Genomic DNA, 18,751 nt, shown 5'->3' on the forward strand with positions numbered 1-18,751 from the left:
ACTATAAGTCATGGTTAATTCTAAACAATTAATGTGTTGAACTGTCTAGAATATTAGTCACATTCTCAAATAGGAAGGATCAAATAGAAATAATGGAGTACTATATAACACTTTGGTTATAACATTTGGTGAGATGTGCAGCTAGGTGTGCACTCTCGGTATATATTTAAATTTGTCCCTTCATAATTTTGATGCTTTATCCACTTGCTTTCCAAATTTCAGTTAAATCTTAATGGAACACATAAAAAAATAATTCCTCCTAGGAATTTTCCAAATAAGGAAGTACCTACAGTTAAAAATTTGCAAAGTGATGAAGAGATACAGTATATCTTACTGAAAAACAGCACTTTCAATAATTTAATTTACTTAAAATCAGTATCCTCAGAAAAGATTCTGCAGAATCCCAAGGATGGGGTAAAGCAAGAAGAAAAGAAATCATACCAAAACTTTCATGATACTGGAAAGCAGATTTTAATATAGTTTTTTTTAAAAAAATCTTGAAAATCTGATGTAAATGTTCAGAATTTCCTCATGTTTTCAGAATGGATTTTCATCTAAGGGAAAAAGTAAGGGAGACTTTTGTATCTTTAATATCATTTAACTAAAATCTAGTGACTCTGACTTCATCTATCGCACTAAACCATGGCTTGCTGAGTAAGTGACACACACACATACACACACATATATATATAAATATGCCAAAGTCTTACCAGGCACTTCGGAGGGATTCTGTTTCTTTTCCACATTTCTGCTTTCTGTTTTAAATTCTGGATATTTGGTTATTTTTTCCTGCTTTTCTGTGCTTGTGTTAAGGCTAGTAATACTGGAGTGTTGTAAAGCAGGTTTTCTCGGCAGTGGAGGTTTTGTGTTTCCCTGCTCAGAGGATTTTAATTTAGTTTTGAAGCTTTCATTGGACAAATCAGTAACATTTCCATCCATTGTCTTCCTGGTTTCTCCTTTTTCAACTTTCAGAGAAGATAAATTCACCTCTTCTTTTACTAAATTAAGTTCAGCATTCTCTCCTTTCCGCTCCTTTGATTCCTGTCCAATGTCTCTGTATTTCAGTGATAACGATGTGGACCTCAGTTTGACTTGGAAGGGATTTTGGCTCTCAGAGCTTGAATGGCTTGGACTTGACAGCTGCAGAAGATTACCAAAAGAGCTGCTCAATACTGGTTTTGAACCCAAAGGCTGTGAGGCAAAAGTCTTTGAATCTAATGCTCGACCAGGAATATCAGATTCTGACTCTAATGAGGATTTCTGTTTATTAAAGCACCTTTTTTTCTCTTTTGAAGAGTTCATCTCAATATCCTTCTTTGTCTTTTCACCATTTGTGGAGAAATTTACCTGCATGGCAAGAGGCTTCTCGTGCTTTGAAGCATCCTTCGTGTTCAGGCTGTTAGATCTTGATCTCCACCGCGCTGATGACACTGAAAACTTTCTCAAGCCACAAAGGTCATTGGTTTCTTTCTCTGCTTTCCCTCCCAATATACTATCAGATACAGCTGGGAGATGGTCTTCATCATTAGATTCCAGTTTCTCTTGAGTTGCTTTCATTTTGCCTTGAGTCAAAGAAGTTCTCTCTTCCAGTGAAGAGTTTCTGCATGAAGCCTGAGAAATACTACTGTTCTCTGAGTGGAGTAAATTTGGAAGCTGGGAAGGATTTGTGGATAAAGAAATGATGGGATTGGCCAATAAAGATGTTCTCTTTGTAGCTTCCTTGTTAGAAACACTTTCAAAAGTTTCCTTAGCATCTTTCAATGATTTTTTCTCTGATGCATCTGATTCTGCAGTCATGTAATTTTTGGCAGGGATATTTTTAGCAGTTCTCGTGTCACTTTTGGATGGAATACCAGAAATCTGTTTATTTTCTTGGTTTAAAATACTTAAAGGCACATTACTTAAATTCTTAGGGGACATCTCTAAAGTTTCACGGTGCTCTTTGTCATGTTGTGGAACAATATTTTCTTTGGGGTCAGAAGTTGAAGATTGCCTTACAGGGTGTATTAATCCCTGGATAGATTCACCACCCTCTGAAGAGCTCTCACAGCAATATGAGTCCATCAGCGAAGTGGAGCGTGACATGTAAGTCTTTTCATCTGGGTGACTCAAAGGCTGAAACTCGGAGAAAACCATATTGGACAAAGCTGCATTGTCAATCAGTTCTTGTGGGCTGGAAGTCACACCTTTGTAGGACTCTTCAACCAGCTCTTCTTTTTCAACACTTTCATCTTCCTCAAGGGTGCAGGTCATGTCATTCTGAGACTCAGATAATTTCTTCTGCAAGAAAAAAAAAGTTTGCAGCTTTTTTCTATATCACAGCAGTACTTTTTAAAAAAAAATTAGTTACTCCTAAGGTGGAAGTATCATTGACAATAAAAACTTATGGCAACCTAAATTGTGGAATTTTGTGATTTGATTCACTTCAACAGTATGAAATATTTTCAAGAGGAAGAATTGTGAGTGGTGCATGTGATGAAATTTGCAAGGCACATAAGTAAAATCATTTCCCTATGATTTCAATTACATTTTCCGCTAACCAGTTCCCATTGGGTTTCACTGTTCAGATGAACCATGGCTTTGGGTGCTCATAAATTCAGTAATCATTAAGGTCTACAAATTTTGTTGTTCTGATTGCAAAGATTAAGACAGTCATCATTTGGAAATCGTTATAATTCAGAAAAGCCATTCTACCTTCCAGGAGGCAATCCTCCATCAATTATCTTTTAAAAAGTTATATGTCCATTTTTTTCATTACTAATTAGAAATCATTATACAATAAATGGAAGAGAAATACTGTTAGTCTCTTATTCTCTTTCTATCTTTAACAACTAAATACTGAGCTTGTGTAAAACGGGAGATTTGAAAGTACATCTATGAAACACCTCTGGACCTTTAAAATAGCTGTATCTTTCAACCGAAGAGAATATTTATAGCTCATGGTTTAATTGTGAAATCTTTGTTGATCTCTGAGCTTAGTTGTTTGCTTGCATATGTTTCATTACTTAACTAGATAACATTATCAATGATAGTGGGTGTTCTAGCACTACCTAGGTGGTTGATGAAATATCTATAAGCAAACAAGCAAGCTCAGAGAGCACCAAGAACTGACAGCCACATGTTTATCCAAGCTTAAGTAGCTGCTTCAGAAGCTACTTCCATATGCTTAGGAACTGATTATTTCATAGTTTCTTCATTTTTCATAGTGCTTTTTTAAAAACTGCGTAATTTTAGCCTACAACTGTGGGTAACTTTATTTTTTACTTGTCTGCAATTTCTTGAAGCGTTCATGCCTTTCCTATGATCATACAGCTGCCCTCTGCAATTGCTGCATGATGCTAGGAAAACACATATGGATTAATGAACTGCAGTGGAAGGCTAAATAGAATACCATGATACACCTTTTTGTCTTCACGTAAATAAGAATTCAATGTTACTTCTCAACATGTCCTTATAATTCTTGTCTCTACCTACCGTATACATTTTCATTTTCTGGGTAAATAATTGTGAAATAGTCTTGCACTATTATAAGCATATTGTGTACACCCAACTACAGTAGTTTATTCAAGCTGTAGCTTAGCATGAGGTGTGAACCAAGCTTGTAACAACAATATTACATTTACAGGAACAGGAGATCTGAATTTGTATAAAGCAACTTTTTAGGATCCTAAGAGTACAAATAACTTTAGATCTATTCAAGTGTTTCCTTTCACTCACTTAATGATCAAATGACAAAAAAAGCTCACATCTCTAGTAATACAGGTAGTTCTCAACTTACAACCACAACTGAGCCCAAAATACATATTGCTAAGCGAAACGGTTGTGAATTTTGCCCTATTTTACAACCTTCCTTACCACACATGTTAAACTGTAAATCATTGCAGTTGTTAAGTTAGTAACACATTGTTAAATGACTCTGGCTTTTCCACTGACTTTTTCAGAAGGTCGCAAAAGTTGACCACATGACCATGAGACATTGTAATTGTCATAAATATGAGCCTGTTGCCAAATATCTGAATTTTGATTATGTGATCATGGGGATACTGCAATGGTGGTAAGTGTGAAAAACAGTCATGTAACTTTTTTCAGTACCATTTTTTTCAGTACCATTGTAACCATTGAACAATCACTAAATGAAAGGTTGTAAGTTGAGGACTACCTATATATCATGGTGTACTTATACAACAGGACTGTGCAAAGCATTAGAAAGGCATTTTTCACAAAATGCATCAGCACAGAGAATCCCCCCTTGAAGTGTCAAAGCATCCAATCCTTCAAAATATTTGTGGGGCTGCTTCAAAGGCTACCCTTCCCAGCTGTTGGCACATGTTTGTTTTGTTTGTTTGTTTTTGTTTTATTAGATTTATATACCGCCCTACTCCTGAAGGACTCAGGGCGGTGAACAGCCACAGAATAAAACACATAAATACAAAAATTTAAAATAAAATAAAAACAAATTAAATAATTTGGCTGAGACAAATTTAAAATACCCAATAATTTAAAAACAAATTAAAATTTACATTTAAAAGGGGAAAAGATTTAGGCCATTATGGTCTAATCAACGTTTGATTAGACCATACTTTCACTGGAACTACCCAGTACATCAGAATAGGTGAACTACCCCCATACATATGCACAGTTAGTTGAGGACATTCTCTGAAGTAGTTCCTAAGTATTCTGAAGCATGTGATTATTTTTGTGTTTTTGAGGAAGGGAACATTACTGACTTTAACATGCTTAGCAAAGTGTCCCTTTTAAATACTTGGCACAGCCTTGTTGCTCATTGAGTAGGCTTTTTTTCCTATTGTTACATCATAGGGAGAGCCTGTAGAGAAAAGGAAATCTCCATCCACAAATATTTCCTCTTTCAAATGCTTTCCTCTCCTTCTCTCTCTCCCTCCCTCCCTCCAGTTCTCATCAATTACCAAAGGTAGTCTTCTTATTTTACTAGATCTCTGGTTCCGTGGTTTTATTGAAAGCTTGTGCTTAGCAGCAGAATTATCCAAGCAAGAATATAATTCCGGAAGAATATCAAAATCAGCAGCAGGCAAACAGCTGCTATCAAATGTTTGTTCAGTTATAATTGTAGCTTTTGGCTGATGGGAGAACAGCTGACTTTCTGTAGAACAGGATCTTGAAGGACTTTTTGTGACCTAAAGACAAAGGGGGAAGGGGAACAGCATCAAAGCAAATCTATAAGAATTTTAAAAGAAAACAAAATAAAACCAGGAAATTCCTAAACATTATTACATACACTTATTTCATCTTCGTTAGAATTAACACTGCTTTTAAATTATCCACAGTTTGTTTATATCTGTTTATATTTTTCCTGTAAGCAGAACTTAATTTTCCTATTTTATTTACTTATTTAAACTATGGGGGACAAAACAAAAAACAGGAAAAGCCAGAAAAAAAGGCGCCTATCACATCAACACTTGGGGAATAGCAAGTAAATTGCAATTTGCTGACACATATTGTTACATTTAAATTTTTGCTACAGCAAAGCAACAAAATAGTTGTGAAATTTTTAATAGCTGTGTTGCTTGTGATATTGTGCTTCTTCCTCCTCTTCTTTCAGGAAACTGAAAAGAGTTTGTTTGGCAGCTTATCATCACAACAAATCTCAAGTTTGGCAAAAGAAACAATGACCTGCACTTCATATTTTAGAACAATGGACAGTAGAAACAGTTGATTAAAATAGAATGGTGATCATTGTTACAATATTCTTTATCATGATCTACACACAGAAAGTGTTCACTTCGGAAAGAAAATTAGTAATTTCTTTGTGTATTACTTTCTTTCTTGTCCATTTGTAGTGTTCCAATTGCCCCTTCTATTTTCCACATGCCTATTAGCTCTACTAATAGTAGAGCTAATAGTAGAGAGAATAAATGGGGTCCTTCAAGAGGCTACTAAAGCCATTCTTCAATCTGCTGGTTGCCTGTGCCACTGATTGAAGAGAGGCAACCATTCTGTCAAAGAGAGCTTTGGGAAAGAATAACAATGCTCTCAAAAAGAATAGCCAATAGCCTTCATCAGCAAAGCAATTGCAATTTTGACTGTTAAGGGGGAAATGTGGCTGATCAATTAAAGAAGAATAAAAAGGCTAATCAAAAGACCTTGGAGATAATCTTTGGACCTGTTCAAAATTAACTTTTAAAGACAATCTGGAGGAAATTGTTCAAATACTTCACACTTTCCTTTTGGGTGACTCCCAGCCTAGCAATTAAAATATGCCTGCATTTGTTTCCAATTCATTTCTTCCTTAGCTGTGTTTGAAAGAAAAATGAAGTGTAATGCAGCTAATGATATCCTTCATTAATAGCTCTTAAGAAAAGTATCGCAACCCATCCCTGAAACCTTTCTAAGAATTCAGGCATCCCATGAGATATTACAGCATTGCTATTAAGTATAGATGCAATTAAATTACCTGTTCTTCTTCTTCACTGCCTGTTCCAATTAAACTCAAAGCGCTATGATGCTTGTGAGAATCTGAAAACTGTGAGGCGGAATGAGAAAAAGTTTCAGTAACAGATGACAATATGAAATGAAATATAAACAAAAGTTATAGTCCCTAATATGCCAGTATTTTTTCAAAGTTGGCAACTTTAAGTTATGTGAACTTCAACTCTCAGAATTCCCCAGCCAGCATGCTATGCTATACAAACACAATACTATACCAACATCGCACAGGCAACAAGAATGTTTCTATAAAGCTCTAAAAATTAGGACTAATCTGTAAATATGATAGTGGAGATTGTTTTTAGAAGAATCCTGACCATATTTTCTAGTATTTACACAGTTTTCTTAAAGAAAATATCAGAGTGAGGGGCTTTCACAACTGATGAACTGTTCTCCATCCAGCCTTGAACCAATCCTGTTCATTGTTTCTATTCCCAACCATTGCAGACTCCTGATTTTTCTCTAAAATAATTGGTAGCAAAGCTTAATAGATGTTATACACCTTAAAGCTTTGATATGTCAAAACAAGGAAGAAAGCGCTACTTTAACTTTGGTATAGTTCAGAAAATGTAATGCCTATCTCACTCATGTACTGGAAATGAAGTAAAGGCAACATTATGAGAAAACCCAGAGGGGAAAAAAAGATGTTGCCTAGGCATGTTTGTGCCACAATTAGATGAAAGTTGAAAAGGTCTTCAGATTAGCTGTCATTTTCTTTCTACTTCAGTTTTAAACTTTTTTGAAGCTTTTGTTTCTGAACAGTATCACAGTCCAGAAGGAATCAAATAGATCTCTGAGAAATCTACTACAATAAATATTCCCTCTATCATTTGGCATGAATCTAGGCTATTCCATTTCTTACAGTTATTCTTATGCTTATGCATTTTTCATGACGCCTTTCCCTTAGAAAAACAGGCTCTTATCTATAGTAAACAAATATTTGAATATCTTTATTATTAAACTTCTGAGAGTTACTATTACTACAAATATGAATTCAGATAATAAACACAATCCATAATTATAAAATGCATTTCCCAATTTATCCTACCTTTGGTGTATTGGGATTTAGAATTTCTTGTAGCAAATACGTTTCTGGTGGGCTTCTAGGTAAGCCATCGTCTTCTGAACTCATTCCCGTATCCTCTTGTTTTTTGGAAGGCGTTCCAAATGGATAGGAGAGACCCATCTTCCAGTTTTGCTGAAGTTTCACCTACAATACCAAATATTGAGTTTTAATACATTTCTTATACTACTAAAATAATAGATTTGCTTTCATAAAAGAAAAAATGATGTAATCGCCTGCTATTCCCAAAATCACAAGAACAGTTTCTTTTTGTTCCCAGCAGAAAGATGCATGTGGATAATGTCATTTTATTCAGTCTCTTGCCCTTTACCTTATTTGATTATATACAAGGAGAGTGTGATTTTATACAATGCTTACTTATTGTTGTGACCCACTTTTATTAAATTATGTTGTAAATAATAAACAAAGCAATGTTGATCCTGCCCTTGGGGCTCAAGGCATAGGTCAAAGGAATTTAGTAGCAGGAAAATGAACAAGCAATTATGGTATATTCTGTTCACATTTCTTCACACTAATTACTAATAAAGAAGGACAGGATATTTGTTCCGAAACTATGCACAGAATGAGCACATCCTTACTGCCCTCTTCAAAAGGTACCTTTTGGCTTTCAGTGTAGATTAACCATCATATAATCACCTTGATATTCAAGTTCCTTGGATGACTAAATTCTCCACATCATTAATTTAGAGAAACCCTATTGTGGATGTTTCTGTTGATTCACATCAGGGGTGAAATGCTCCCGGTTCGGACCGGATCACCCGATCCGGTAGCGATGGCGGCGGGTGGTTCGGAGAACCGGTAGCAAAAATCCCTGCCCCCCCATCATGCCCAGCTGAGCCGTATGATCATCAGAGGCTTTTTTTTTAATTTTTAAAAGCATTTTTTCTACAACCTCTTCTGACAAAAAAATGCTTTTAAAAGTAAAAAAAAAAGCCTCTGATGATTGCGCGGCTCAGCTGGGATCGTCAGAGGCTTTTCAAAGCATTTTTTTCTGCAATCTCTTGGCCGAAGAGGTGGTAAAAAAAATGCTTTGAAAAGTCTCTGACAATCCCAGTTGAGTTGCCTGATCAGCAGAGGCTTTTCAAAGCATTAGAAAAAAATGGTTTGAAAAGTTAAAAAAAAAAGTTGGCCATGCCCACCCAGTCACATTACCCCACCACCACCAAGCCACACCCACAGAACTGGTAGTAACAAATTTTACATTTCACCCCTGTTTCACATGTTGAATATCACACTGCATATACCAAAATCAAACATAAATCTGCAATCATACTAGAAATGAAAGAATCTGGAAATAATGGAAATTAATTATTTCAACAGTATTACCTGCAAGGACCTAATTCGATCAGAAACATTTTCCTGAGAAAACACTCGAACTGGCCTAGGTGATTCTTGTGGAGTCTCAGAAATGAAAATGCTGTCATGTGACAAAGCTCTGTTTCCCATGATAGTTCTGTGCATCCTATATGGAATGAATATGGAAAGCTAATAAAACAACACATATTTAAACCTGGTCTTTCTTTTCAAGTAATGAAGTCTATTTGCAATGCAAATTTTAGTAGGAATGTAATGAGGGAAGGAATGGCTGAAGAAAGATGTACTATAACAGTATCTGAGGTATTTTGGGCTTCATGATTTTACATGCACACATCATTTTTGAATACCAGGTCCACTAGAGATCTAGATTCTCTAGGTAGAACAAAGTATATAATTCCATAATTTAGTTAAAAGGATCTAACCAATAAATTGGTTAATGAATAATGTGGAATTCAGTCATAAGAGATGCCCAACATGTTCGCAGAATTGAAAGGGATTCTAGATAACACATTTCCAAACGGGGTCTGCAATTCTTCAGACAACTTTAGTCCAGTTAGTTCCAAGCTGAAGTTGTAGGCACCAAATATTTTGTCAGGCAACTACCGTAGGTAGATTAGACCAAAAAAATCAACTCCATGCAAATGCTAAAACTAATTTTATTGCAATAGGCTATAATAACAGAATCTTGCAAATTTGTGCTGTTGATGTTTAACAATTGATGTTAATTTATATTATCCTTCCAAATATTAAGACTTAAAATTAAACATTTTTGCATTAAATAAAGATGCTATAGCAATGAACACAAAAAAGAGAAACTGTAAATAAGAACTATGAACTAACATCTGCTACAAATATGTTCAGTAAAAATAGCAAAGTAATATTATCCTTTTTCAATCTAGTGCTTTCCGTATTTATTGAACTATCATTTCCATAGCTTTTTATCCTGCATGAGGATAAATTTCCAGAATTTTTACAGTAGCCTTTCTGTACATTGACTTTGAAGTCATTTTAATAGTAGTACTAATAGGAGATAAAACCATTATGATTTTGTACAATAGCACCTTCTAATGGCAATATTGAGCACAGCATTCCTTTTTAGCATTATAAGACAACATTCTGGAACATTTAATTATTTTATCAACTTCATAAAGTTTGCTTTTCCCAGTACAGCTTACTACAAATGAAAATCACCACATAGTTCGAAAATATTCTAAAATAGTAATGAAAGTACTACATAGCACACATACACACAATAGAGCTATGCTGCACTTCAGATCCAAAATTGAAAAGGTGCTTTGGAGTAAGACATGGATACACACCCTTGCACCTCTTGGTGCTTCCTTAAAGAAACTCCATATTTTCCTGGGATGGTCGCACAAATCAAAGCACAATGGTCGCACAAATCAAAGCACAAGAAATTGTGCTTTGGAGTTAAAGAGGCACAGTCAAGGTTAGAGCAGGTGTGTGTATTCCGTCAGGGTCCATTTAACTCAAGTGCATTTTTCTGGGAGTTCACAACTATCAGGAGCAAGTTGTTTATGGAGCCTGCCCCACAGCACCTTTTCAGTTTTGACTATGAATGTCTTGAAAAAGCATCTTTGGGATGTTTTGACTCTGAAGAAGCATAAATGTTTAGGAAGTCATGAAATCAAACAGCAGACTGACTACCCGAAAACTTTCCATTCTAGACATAAAAGGGGAAGAATTTTGGGAGGATAGTATTCTTCCACATAATACAGGTAGTCCTCAACTTACAACCGCTTAATGACTGTTCAAAGTTATAATGGCACTGAAAAAAACTGATTTATGACCATTTTTCACAATTATGACCATTGCAGCATCCCCATTGTCATGTGATTTACATTCGGATGCTTGGTAATTGATTCATACTTATGACAGCTGCAGTGTCCCGGGGTCATGTGATCATCTTTTGCAACCTTTTGACAAGCAAAGTCAATGAGGAAGCAAGGTTCACTTAACTACCATGTTACTAATTTAACAACTGCCATGATTCACTTAACAACTGTGGCAAGAAAAGTCATAAAAAGGGACAAAACTCAGTTAAAAATTTCTCACCTGGCAACATACATTTGGGGCTCAATTGTGGTCATAAATTGAGGATTACCTGTACTGGGATGGTAAAAAGGAGTTGCTGGCAGGAGAATGAAGTATGTGCTTGATGTACTTCACCATTAAGAGTATTCAGAATTTTTATTTGTTTGTTTGTTTGTTTTTCCACCCCTCTCATTGGGACTACCACTAAGAATGTCTATTTCTAACAATGCTTGCTGCTCTCCAGTATGAATGGATATCAGAACATTCTTCTAATTATGTCTTTACAACACTTCAGAGGAGTATCCTAGATATTCAACAAATGAAACATTTGTATACATGGAGGATAGTGGTGGAATTCTACCGGTTTGGACCAGTTCAGGTGAACCTGTAGCTCCTATGATCAGCTGGGAGTGAACAGATTCACCCCGATATTAGATGGGCCCGCCCGCCCGCGCTATTTTCCTATCTTTATCTCCTCAGCTGTTTCACGTCGCAGAGCCAATTGCCGCACTAATCAGCTGTGTTACTCCTCCAAAGAAACCCAGAAGGGAAGATTTGTTCAAACTGCACATGCGCGCATAGTGTGCGTTAGGTGCGGGTGCGTGCAAAGCACATGATCACCAAACCGGTTGTTAAGCCGGGAGGATCCCACCATTGATGGAGGATAACCCTATAGAAATAACCTTGCTTTTCAAACAACAACAACAACTTGCTTTGCAAAGAAGGAAAAGGAAAGCATGTGACTTACTTCAGATCATCTTCAGAATCATAATCTATATGCCTAGATGGTGTGGCTGAGATATCAATTGCGGACTGACATGTGTTGATATTACCACTTCCTGAAGATGTTAATGTTTCTTTCCTTTTTCTTTTCCCAAAGAACTTTTTAATAGATTTAAACTTTGACTTCTTCTTTCCTAGGTGAATAGGCATTAATGAAAAATGATTACTTTTAGCCAGTATTTGCAAAGAGACACAAAACTAAGTGATACGAGGATTGTTTTCCAACTTGGACAATTCCTCAATTTTTATTCCTAAAACTGAATGCAGCTTTCATTGAAAAAAAATATTAAAATAGGAACCAAAAATTAATGATACTAAAAGAAAATCAACCAATTTTTTTCAAAATTGATCATCTAACTTACAAATATAATTCTGGTTTTAATATACATGCAGGAATAATTAATATAACCTAAATTGAAATTGCTAAATGTCCATTCCAAGTTTAGAGAATGTCTCAATTCACTCATAATAAAATGTAAGCTTCAGAATGAGCATATTTTTTAATTATACAAGACTATATTAAGCATACAAATATTTTTCTTTAAGGAGCTTAAGTGCTATATTTCTTCCACATAACGTAGTTACACTTTCCTATAAAATATCAGTGAATTCAATGGCATTCTTTTCCAATAGACTATCCATAGGATTGTACTGCCAGCTAATAAAACAATGTTTAAATATTTTTGTTTTTAAATATGACTTTCACTATTTGGTCGCCAAGTGAAATGTGTGTTTCTAAGTACTTAACAAGTCAGAAGATACCACTTGATCTTTCAAAAGTAAGGTAATGTTACTCGCAAATGTGAACATAAAACAATACATAGCTTCTCCTTTGGAACAATTTCCATTCATATACAAATCATACAATAGACGGGTTGATTAGTTATGTACATTTTAACTGACTACAGTGCATTAAGATTAAATTGGATAATTGACCTAAAACAAACAGAGTTCCTATTTTGCAGAACGAAAAGAATTGTTAGTATCAGTATTTTCTCAAACATATAATTATAATGAGACATTTACCTGAAGCTTCTTCCCCAAATCCTTCTGCTTCTTGAAACTTGATATCCATTGTCCTTGTAAAATTCATACACTGTAGTAGTTTCTAACATAGAAACACAAAAAATAACATTTGAAAGTTGAATGCATGTTTTTTTTTATTGACAATACCTACTTCTTACTCCTGACCACAGTCACTTTATCAGCTATGAACCTTAGTCAGGGTTTCACATTCAGTGGCCAAATCCTGGTCATATTTTTAAAAAGGATTTTTAAATTGGAATAATCCTGTCACTCAGTTCTGAAAAAACTGGGTGGCAGGATTATTATAAATGCATCAATATGGTGGTATTTTATTGCTTAGTTAGAGTAATTTACGCTGTGTTTTCATAGCTGAACATTTTAATATGCAAACTAATTGATTCCCTGAAATAAATCATTGCTCAAAAATGATTGATAAACTGCTTGCTTTGTTATTTTCTACCTCTCAGGGTCCTTCCCAAAATTTAATACAGGTAGTCCTTGACTTATGATCATGGAGATTCTCAGTCATCCAGATCATGCTTTTTTCCAAAGTCCAGTTGCCTTTTGAGGGTGGGAAAAAGCACCTTTGGGACTTGATTTACAACCATACTTGAGCTGAAATTATGGGCATATTATGTGTCAATCATTACATAGATCACATGTATTTATTTATTACATTTATATGCCGCCAATCTCCCTGACAGAGCGACTGTGGTATGTGACCAACCCAATTTTACAACAGGTTCTGCAGCAGTTCTTAAGAAAGTCACCATGATCATCAGGCAAATCCACAGTTATTAAGCAAACCAATGGGAGGTTTTTGCTGGAAACCAGAAGTAAATGCCAATTTCTAAGAAAAAGTGTTGTAAAACACAGTCATGTGTTTTGGTTTTGTGGGCTACCTGCAAGTTTGTTGACTATTTTATTAGGGGTTGAAAGACTCTGGGGAAGTTTGAAAATGTCCCAAGTGCCTTTGCTCATTCCTACCCAAATTACAAATAAATTTATTTCACATTTTCTCAGGACATTTTATGTGGCTTTCATTGACTCTGGCTTTCCTGCCTTCAATTTTGTAAGATTTTAGATGAAGTAGGCTACTAGGCAGTTACTATGTATACCTCATGGAGAGGGGACTGAATACATTATATCATTTTATAAGATGTAAAAGTTAAATAAATGGGTTTATTTTCTGATCTTGCATCAGACAGATACAATACTTTTTTCCTTGCATCTTTTTCCTGTTGATATTCTCCAATTAGAGGAACAGTTCTTTCTATAAAAAGAATTCAGCTACTTTATTTATCTGGCTGCTTTTAGGGTTAGAAGGAATTAAGGGTAAAAATGGGAAAGGTGCTATGGATATGATGTTCCCTGGAAGTGTTTGGAAAATTATATGAGTGGTAGAGAATTCATATTTAACACACTGACTGTTTTAGTCTGCATGATGAAAGTTTTGTGTTATCATCTATGCCCATATACTAAGGCTATTGTTTGGATATTAATTTCTCTTTAAAGTTTAAACAAGGAGCTAAGAATATACTATTGTCCAATTCCTACAGTTATGAATATTTAAATAATTGTATAAAGAAGAACAGTAAGTTAAAGTGATGTTTTTTCAGGCTCTGGGGTATGGTCAAAAGGCAGGGAACAGCATAGCCTCAAATAATACAATTTTTAAAAAATAATTAGAGCCACTTTGGTCTAGTTAGTAATTAAGACTCTAGGATATGAAATGGAAAACTGTGAGTTCAAGTCATGCCTTAGCCATGAAAGCCAGCTTGGTGATTTTGGGCCAGTCATTTTTCTCAGCCTAATTCATTTCACAGAGTTATTGTCGGGAAAATAGGAGGAGGAAAGTGAGTTATTTGTAAAAATAATAAAGACAGGAAACAAAACAAACAAACAAACAAAACAAACTTGGGTTTCACCTTTTTATCTCTCTGCTAGGTATCTATTTCTAATTTTATGCCAGATTCTGGGGACCTATATATTGAGCAATACATTTCAAATATCTAACTTGTAATTTATCTTGACAGTGCTATTAATGAACCTTCACTTTAGCCATCCTAGCAACATGTTACATGGCCATGCCAAGAAGGAAGAAAGGAATAAAACTCTGAACTGACTTTCAAAAAAGATACACAATGTTCAGCATTCTCAGCAGACTTTAAAGATCTACAAAAAGAACCATATCCTGCATTTATTTAGCAAGTAGAGGCTTTGGTAGAACAGCAAGAAAATAATGATTTCTTCCCGAGCTGCTGCCACAGACTTTTTGCAAATATAAGCTTTTTAATGATGCATGACAAAAAAAGATTAAACTTTCCCTTAAACTTCTGGCGGGTGATTTTTCTTGCTTCTTTCTCTTTTATTGAATATTTTTATTGTTTATTTTTCAAGGTTTTTATTATTCTTACTATTTATTACTTTAACCAAATGTTTTTTTATTTCTTTTTCTTTTTTTTTCCTTAACGTTTTTCAGCAAAGTTATTTTTTTGAAAAAAATATTGCACATTATTTTTTATTCTTCATCTATGGAAATATTGGGGTGTGCATTGGTGTTTTTCACATTTAGGTTATCATTAATTGCCAATTGTAATTGGAATATAAGATATCCTTTGAAGAGAAGATACATTTTGACTAAATGGGGGTACTATAGCAGGCAAAATCTCCCTGTCCTCTGACTTTCAACAGCAAACATTACTAACTTCCCTGGGAGACACTATCTATGAAATGAAAACAATCTCAACTTGCTGTAATAATTCTAGGCAGCAGCCAAGCTTATTTGACTTTAACAATAACCACTATGTGATAAACACATTTCCTCATCTGACGTAATCCCCAAGGATCTAACACAAAGCTGAACAAGCTGGAGCTTATTAACATGGAACATAATGCTAAAATATTCATATAGCATTCTTATGGTGCCATAGAGCTCTCTTCTCTCACTGGAACTGCTTGAAATCCTATTCTAGATGGCATTCTATTTCCTCTGTTGTTAATCTGTAAAGCAAACTTGGCTTTATTAAGTAGGAAATTACAGTATATATATTTAAATCAAAACCACCTGGAAATTTCAACTGGCCCAGAATGCAGCACCCTGCATGGTAATGAAGTCTCCTAGGTTTGCCCATGTAACATCTTTGTTGTGCAAGCTGCACTGGCTTACTCTTTCTGGGTGCAATTCAAGGTATTGCTTCTTACCTTTAAAGCCCAATATGACACAGAGCTACATTATTTGTGGGGCCCTCTTTCCCTAAGAACACCTACCCATCCTACTAGGGCATGCCTATCATAACCATAACCCTAACCCTAATCCTAACCCTTCCCCTAAATATTGCCATAAGAAGGGAGCTAGGAAATGTGCCATTTCTGTGGCAGCCCCTGCCCTACGGAACACTCTGCCCCATGAATGTCCCAAAGGTGCTTTTCAAAAGGCAACTGAATTTCTTGGGTTTTTTTTTCCTTGAAAACGTTTTGTTTCTCATCTAAGAAGCTTCTTCAGTTCTTGAAAAAGTGAGTATTGAAGAAGCTTCTTGGATGAGAAGTGAAATATTTTCAAAGAAAAAATAATCAAGCAAGTCCACCTGCCTTTTGAAAAGCATCTTTGACCTGGATGATTGTGAATCTCCATAATATTCTGCCCCATGAAGTTCAGGAGGTCCTAGCCTTCATAAAGCATTGAAGATCTGGCTTTTTCTCCAGGCCCTCAGCTAAGGTTAGATAGCTGTACATCTGAAGTTTGACTTAGCACCAGGTTTTTGTTGTTTTTCAGTATTTTAATAAAGCTAGTTTTATAATTTTAATATGGTTTTGTATGTTGTTCTAACTATCTAATTGGTAGCTGTCCAAAGTCGGTTATAAGATGAGCAGTTTATTAATTTAAAACTTTTAAACTAATAAATACCAATTAAATGTGATTTTTTAAAAAAAAAAATCTCAGTTTTCAATTTTAAAAAATTAAAAATAATGCACAGGAAATATAGTTACTTATACCTATTGATTATTGTTAGTTTAATTCTTCAGAAAAATATTATATAATCATCTAAGATGAAAAGTGCCTTTTTTGATAAACTCTTAAAAGATACCATAGTCCATTTTGTATGAAATTTGAAAACACAGACATCTTTATTTTAAACTTACTAGTGATTTTAATTTTTTTGTTCAAAAACTGATGTACTTTTAAAATTTTAGAAATACTTGCTTATTCATTGTGAATTTGAATTTTATGACATGTTAGGTTCCTTGTTTATTTATTTATTTAATTTATGTATCAAATTTTAAAATGTTATTCACACCTATTTGCATTCTGCCCTTTCATTCTTTTTTCATGTCATTTATTTTTCTTGTTTACATTCATTCTGTAAAATATTTAATTAAATATTGTCTATGAAAGATATTAAATATCTGTCTATGAAAGAATAATTTAGAGAAAATTCAGGCACATCTAAGTCCATTGAATTTTCCACACATTGGGTGCCAATGAGACTTAGGATCACTTTTATTTCAAAGAGATTACAATATATCCAACTGCCTGATACTAATAAAAGTTAACCAACAAAAAGCACCATTTCAGAAAACCGAAGCAAATTACTATCAATGCATTTTTGAGTTTTATAATCAATGCTTCATAACAGACTTTATTTCCAGAGATACAGGATTGGTAGATGAGAGACAAGCCTGAATAGAGCTAGCAATATTTCTTCTGTCTATGGAAGATCAATGTAACACACTAATATCTTCAAGAACTAACATACTGTCATCTGGAATCTTAGTGCCCTTTTCCAACAATCCCAAATGCTCATTCCAAATTCCAAACAATCAATTCCTCCCTTGGTGAATGGAGACAACAAAAATTAGCCTTCTACCCAGGCTATGTCACCAGATAGGTGATACTTGAATTCCACTTGGGCTTCCTGTCCATTAACAAGCATCTGACATTTTAATAGCCAAGCAAGATAAGAGATTATATGGACACACTATCAGCTGCCTCTCATACTTTCTTGGGCTTTGCTGATATGTGGTGACAGTCTCCTGTTAACTATGGAGAAGGAAGATGAAGTGGAAGGGGATACTTAGGAAATTGAAACTAGGTGCAGTGTCTTCTTGAGAAGCTGCTTCAAGGTCCCCAGCTGGAAGAAGGAGGTAGCGGCATATCAGAGCACACTGAACTGACCATTAGGAAAACATCTTGCAAGATTTTAATTGGTTACCTTGTGGTGGGAAATGAAAGACAGTTGAGGAGGGGAAAAGAGGGGAAAGTATAACATAGGGATTTTGGCATGTGGATCTCAGTTCTGGCTGTGCATTACTGCAATACACTTGAGTTCTAATAAAAATATAGCTTTCTCAGCAAATGGAGGAAAAGGATTGTTTTCTACTTAGAGGTTTAAGTCTCTGGCAGATCTGATACACACGTGCCATTTTTATCTTTACTTATGAGAATACAGTATGCTATTGTCCAAGTTTTATTATTTTAATAATTTACCAATATCCAACTTAAAAAATATTATCATTTTCCCTACCAGAAACTAAATACAATGCAATGGATTTCAAAAATATTATCATCAAGTTGCAATTGCCATGACAAATTACAAGGAAAAGACAATGATGCAGAGTTGTATTACAAATATATTACAGAGGACAGGGAGAATACACCAGTTGCTTTGTTTAGTGCAGTTTAAGAGAAATTGTGTGATAAAATGTGATATAGTATAAACTTTGAACTCATAAAAATTGCTTAGGGTTTGTAATCTTTTCATGTTATTTTGAGGGGATATCAAGATAGAAAATTTTGCTTTGACACTATTTATTTTAATAAATTTGTTTATTACAAGTAAATAAAAAATTAATAAGCACCAATCAATTCAAATAGAATATTGAAAATGATATAACTATCACTATAATATCTTGACTGCAAAAATAGTTACTTTGGAATTTAATTGCCACTCCACTCCAGATGATGGCAGGGCTATTCATAGTATAATCAAAAGACTAAAATACAATACAATTCAGAAAAAAAAC

The 18,751-nt window shown here is 34.7% G+C and overlaps 1 protein-coding gene across 3 annotated transcripts in view; it reads right to left on the reverse strand.

The window, feature by feature from the left end:
- CRACDL (CRACD like) overlaps positions 1 to 18,751 on the reverse strand; it is a 45,714-nt gene that overhangs the window by 11,985 nt on the left and 14,978 nt on the right. For all 3 annotated transcript variants that reach the window (XM_034431313.3, XM_034431312.2, XM_087895345.1), the window contains 7 exons: positions 12,728 to 12,809; positions 11,667 to 11,835; positions 8,873 to 9,008; positions 7,511 to 7,672; positions 6,431 to 6,499; positions 4,926 to 5,153; positions 711 to 2,280 (listed from right to left, as the gene is read on the reverse strand). In XM_034431313.3, the coding sequence (XP_034287204.2) occupies positions 711 to 2,280; positions 4,926 to 5,153; positions 6,431 to 6,499; positions 7,511 to 7,672; positions 8,873 to 9,008; positions 11,667 to 11,835; positions 12,728 to 12,794 (2,401 nt within the window). In that variant the 5' untranslated portion in view covers positions 12,795 to 12,809. The remainder of the gene's footprint in view (positions 1 to 710; positions 2,281 to 4,925; positions 5,154 to 6,430; positions 6,500 to 7,510; positions 7,673 to 8,872; positions 9,009 to 11,666; positions 11,836 to 12,727; positions 12,810 to 18,751) is intronic.

This window comes from Pantherophis guttatus, chromosome 5, assembly GCF_059756535.1.
Source record: "Pantherophis guttatus breed Tessera chromosome 5, ASM5975653v1, whole genome shotgun sequence".
In the NCBI taxonomy this organism is placed as follows: Eukaryota; Metazoa; Chordata; class Lepidosauria; order Squamata; family Colubridae; genus Pantherophis; species Pantherophis guttatus.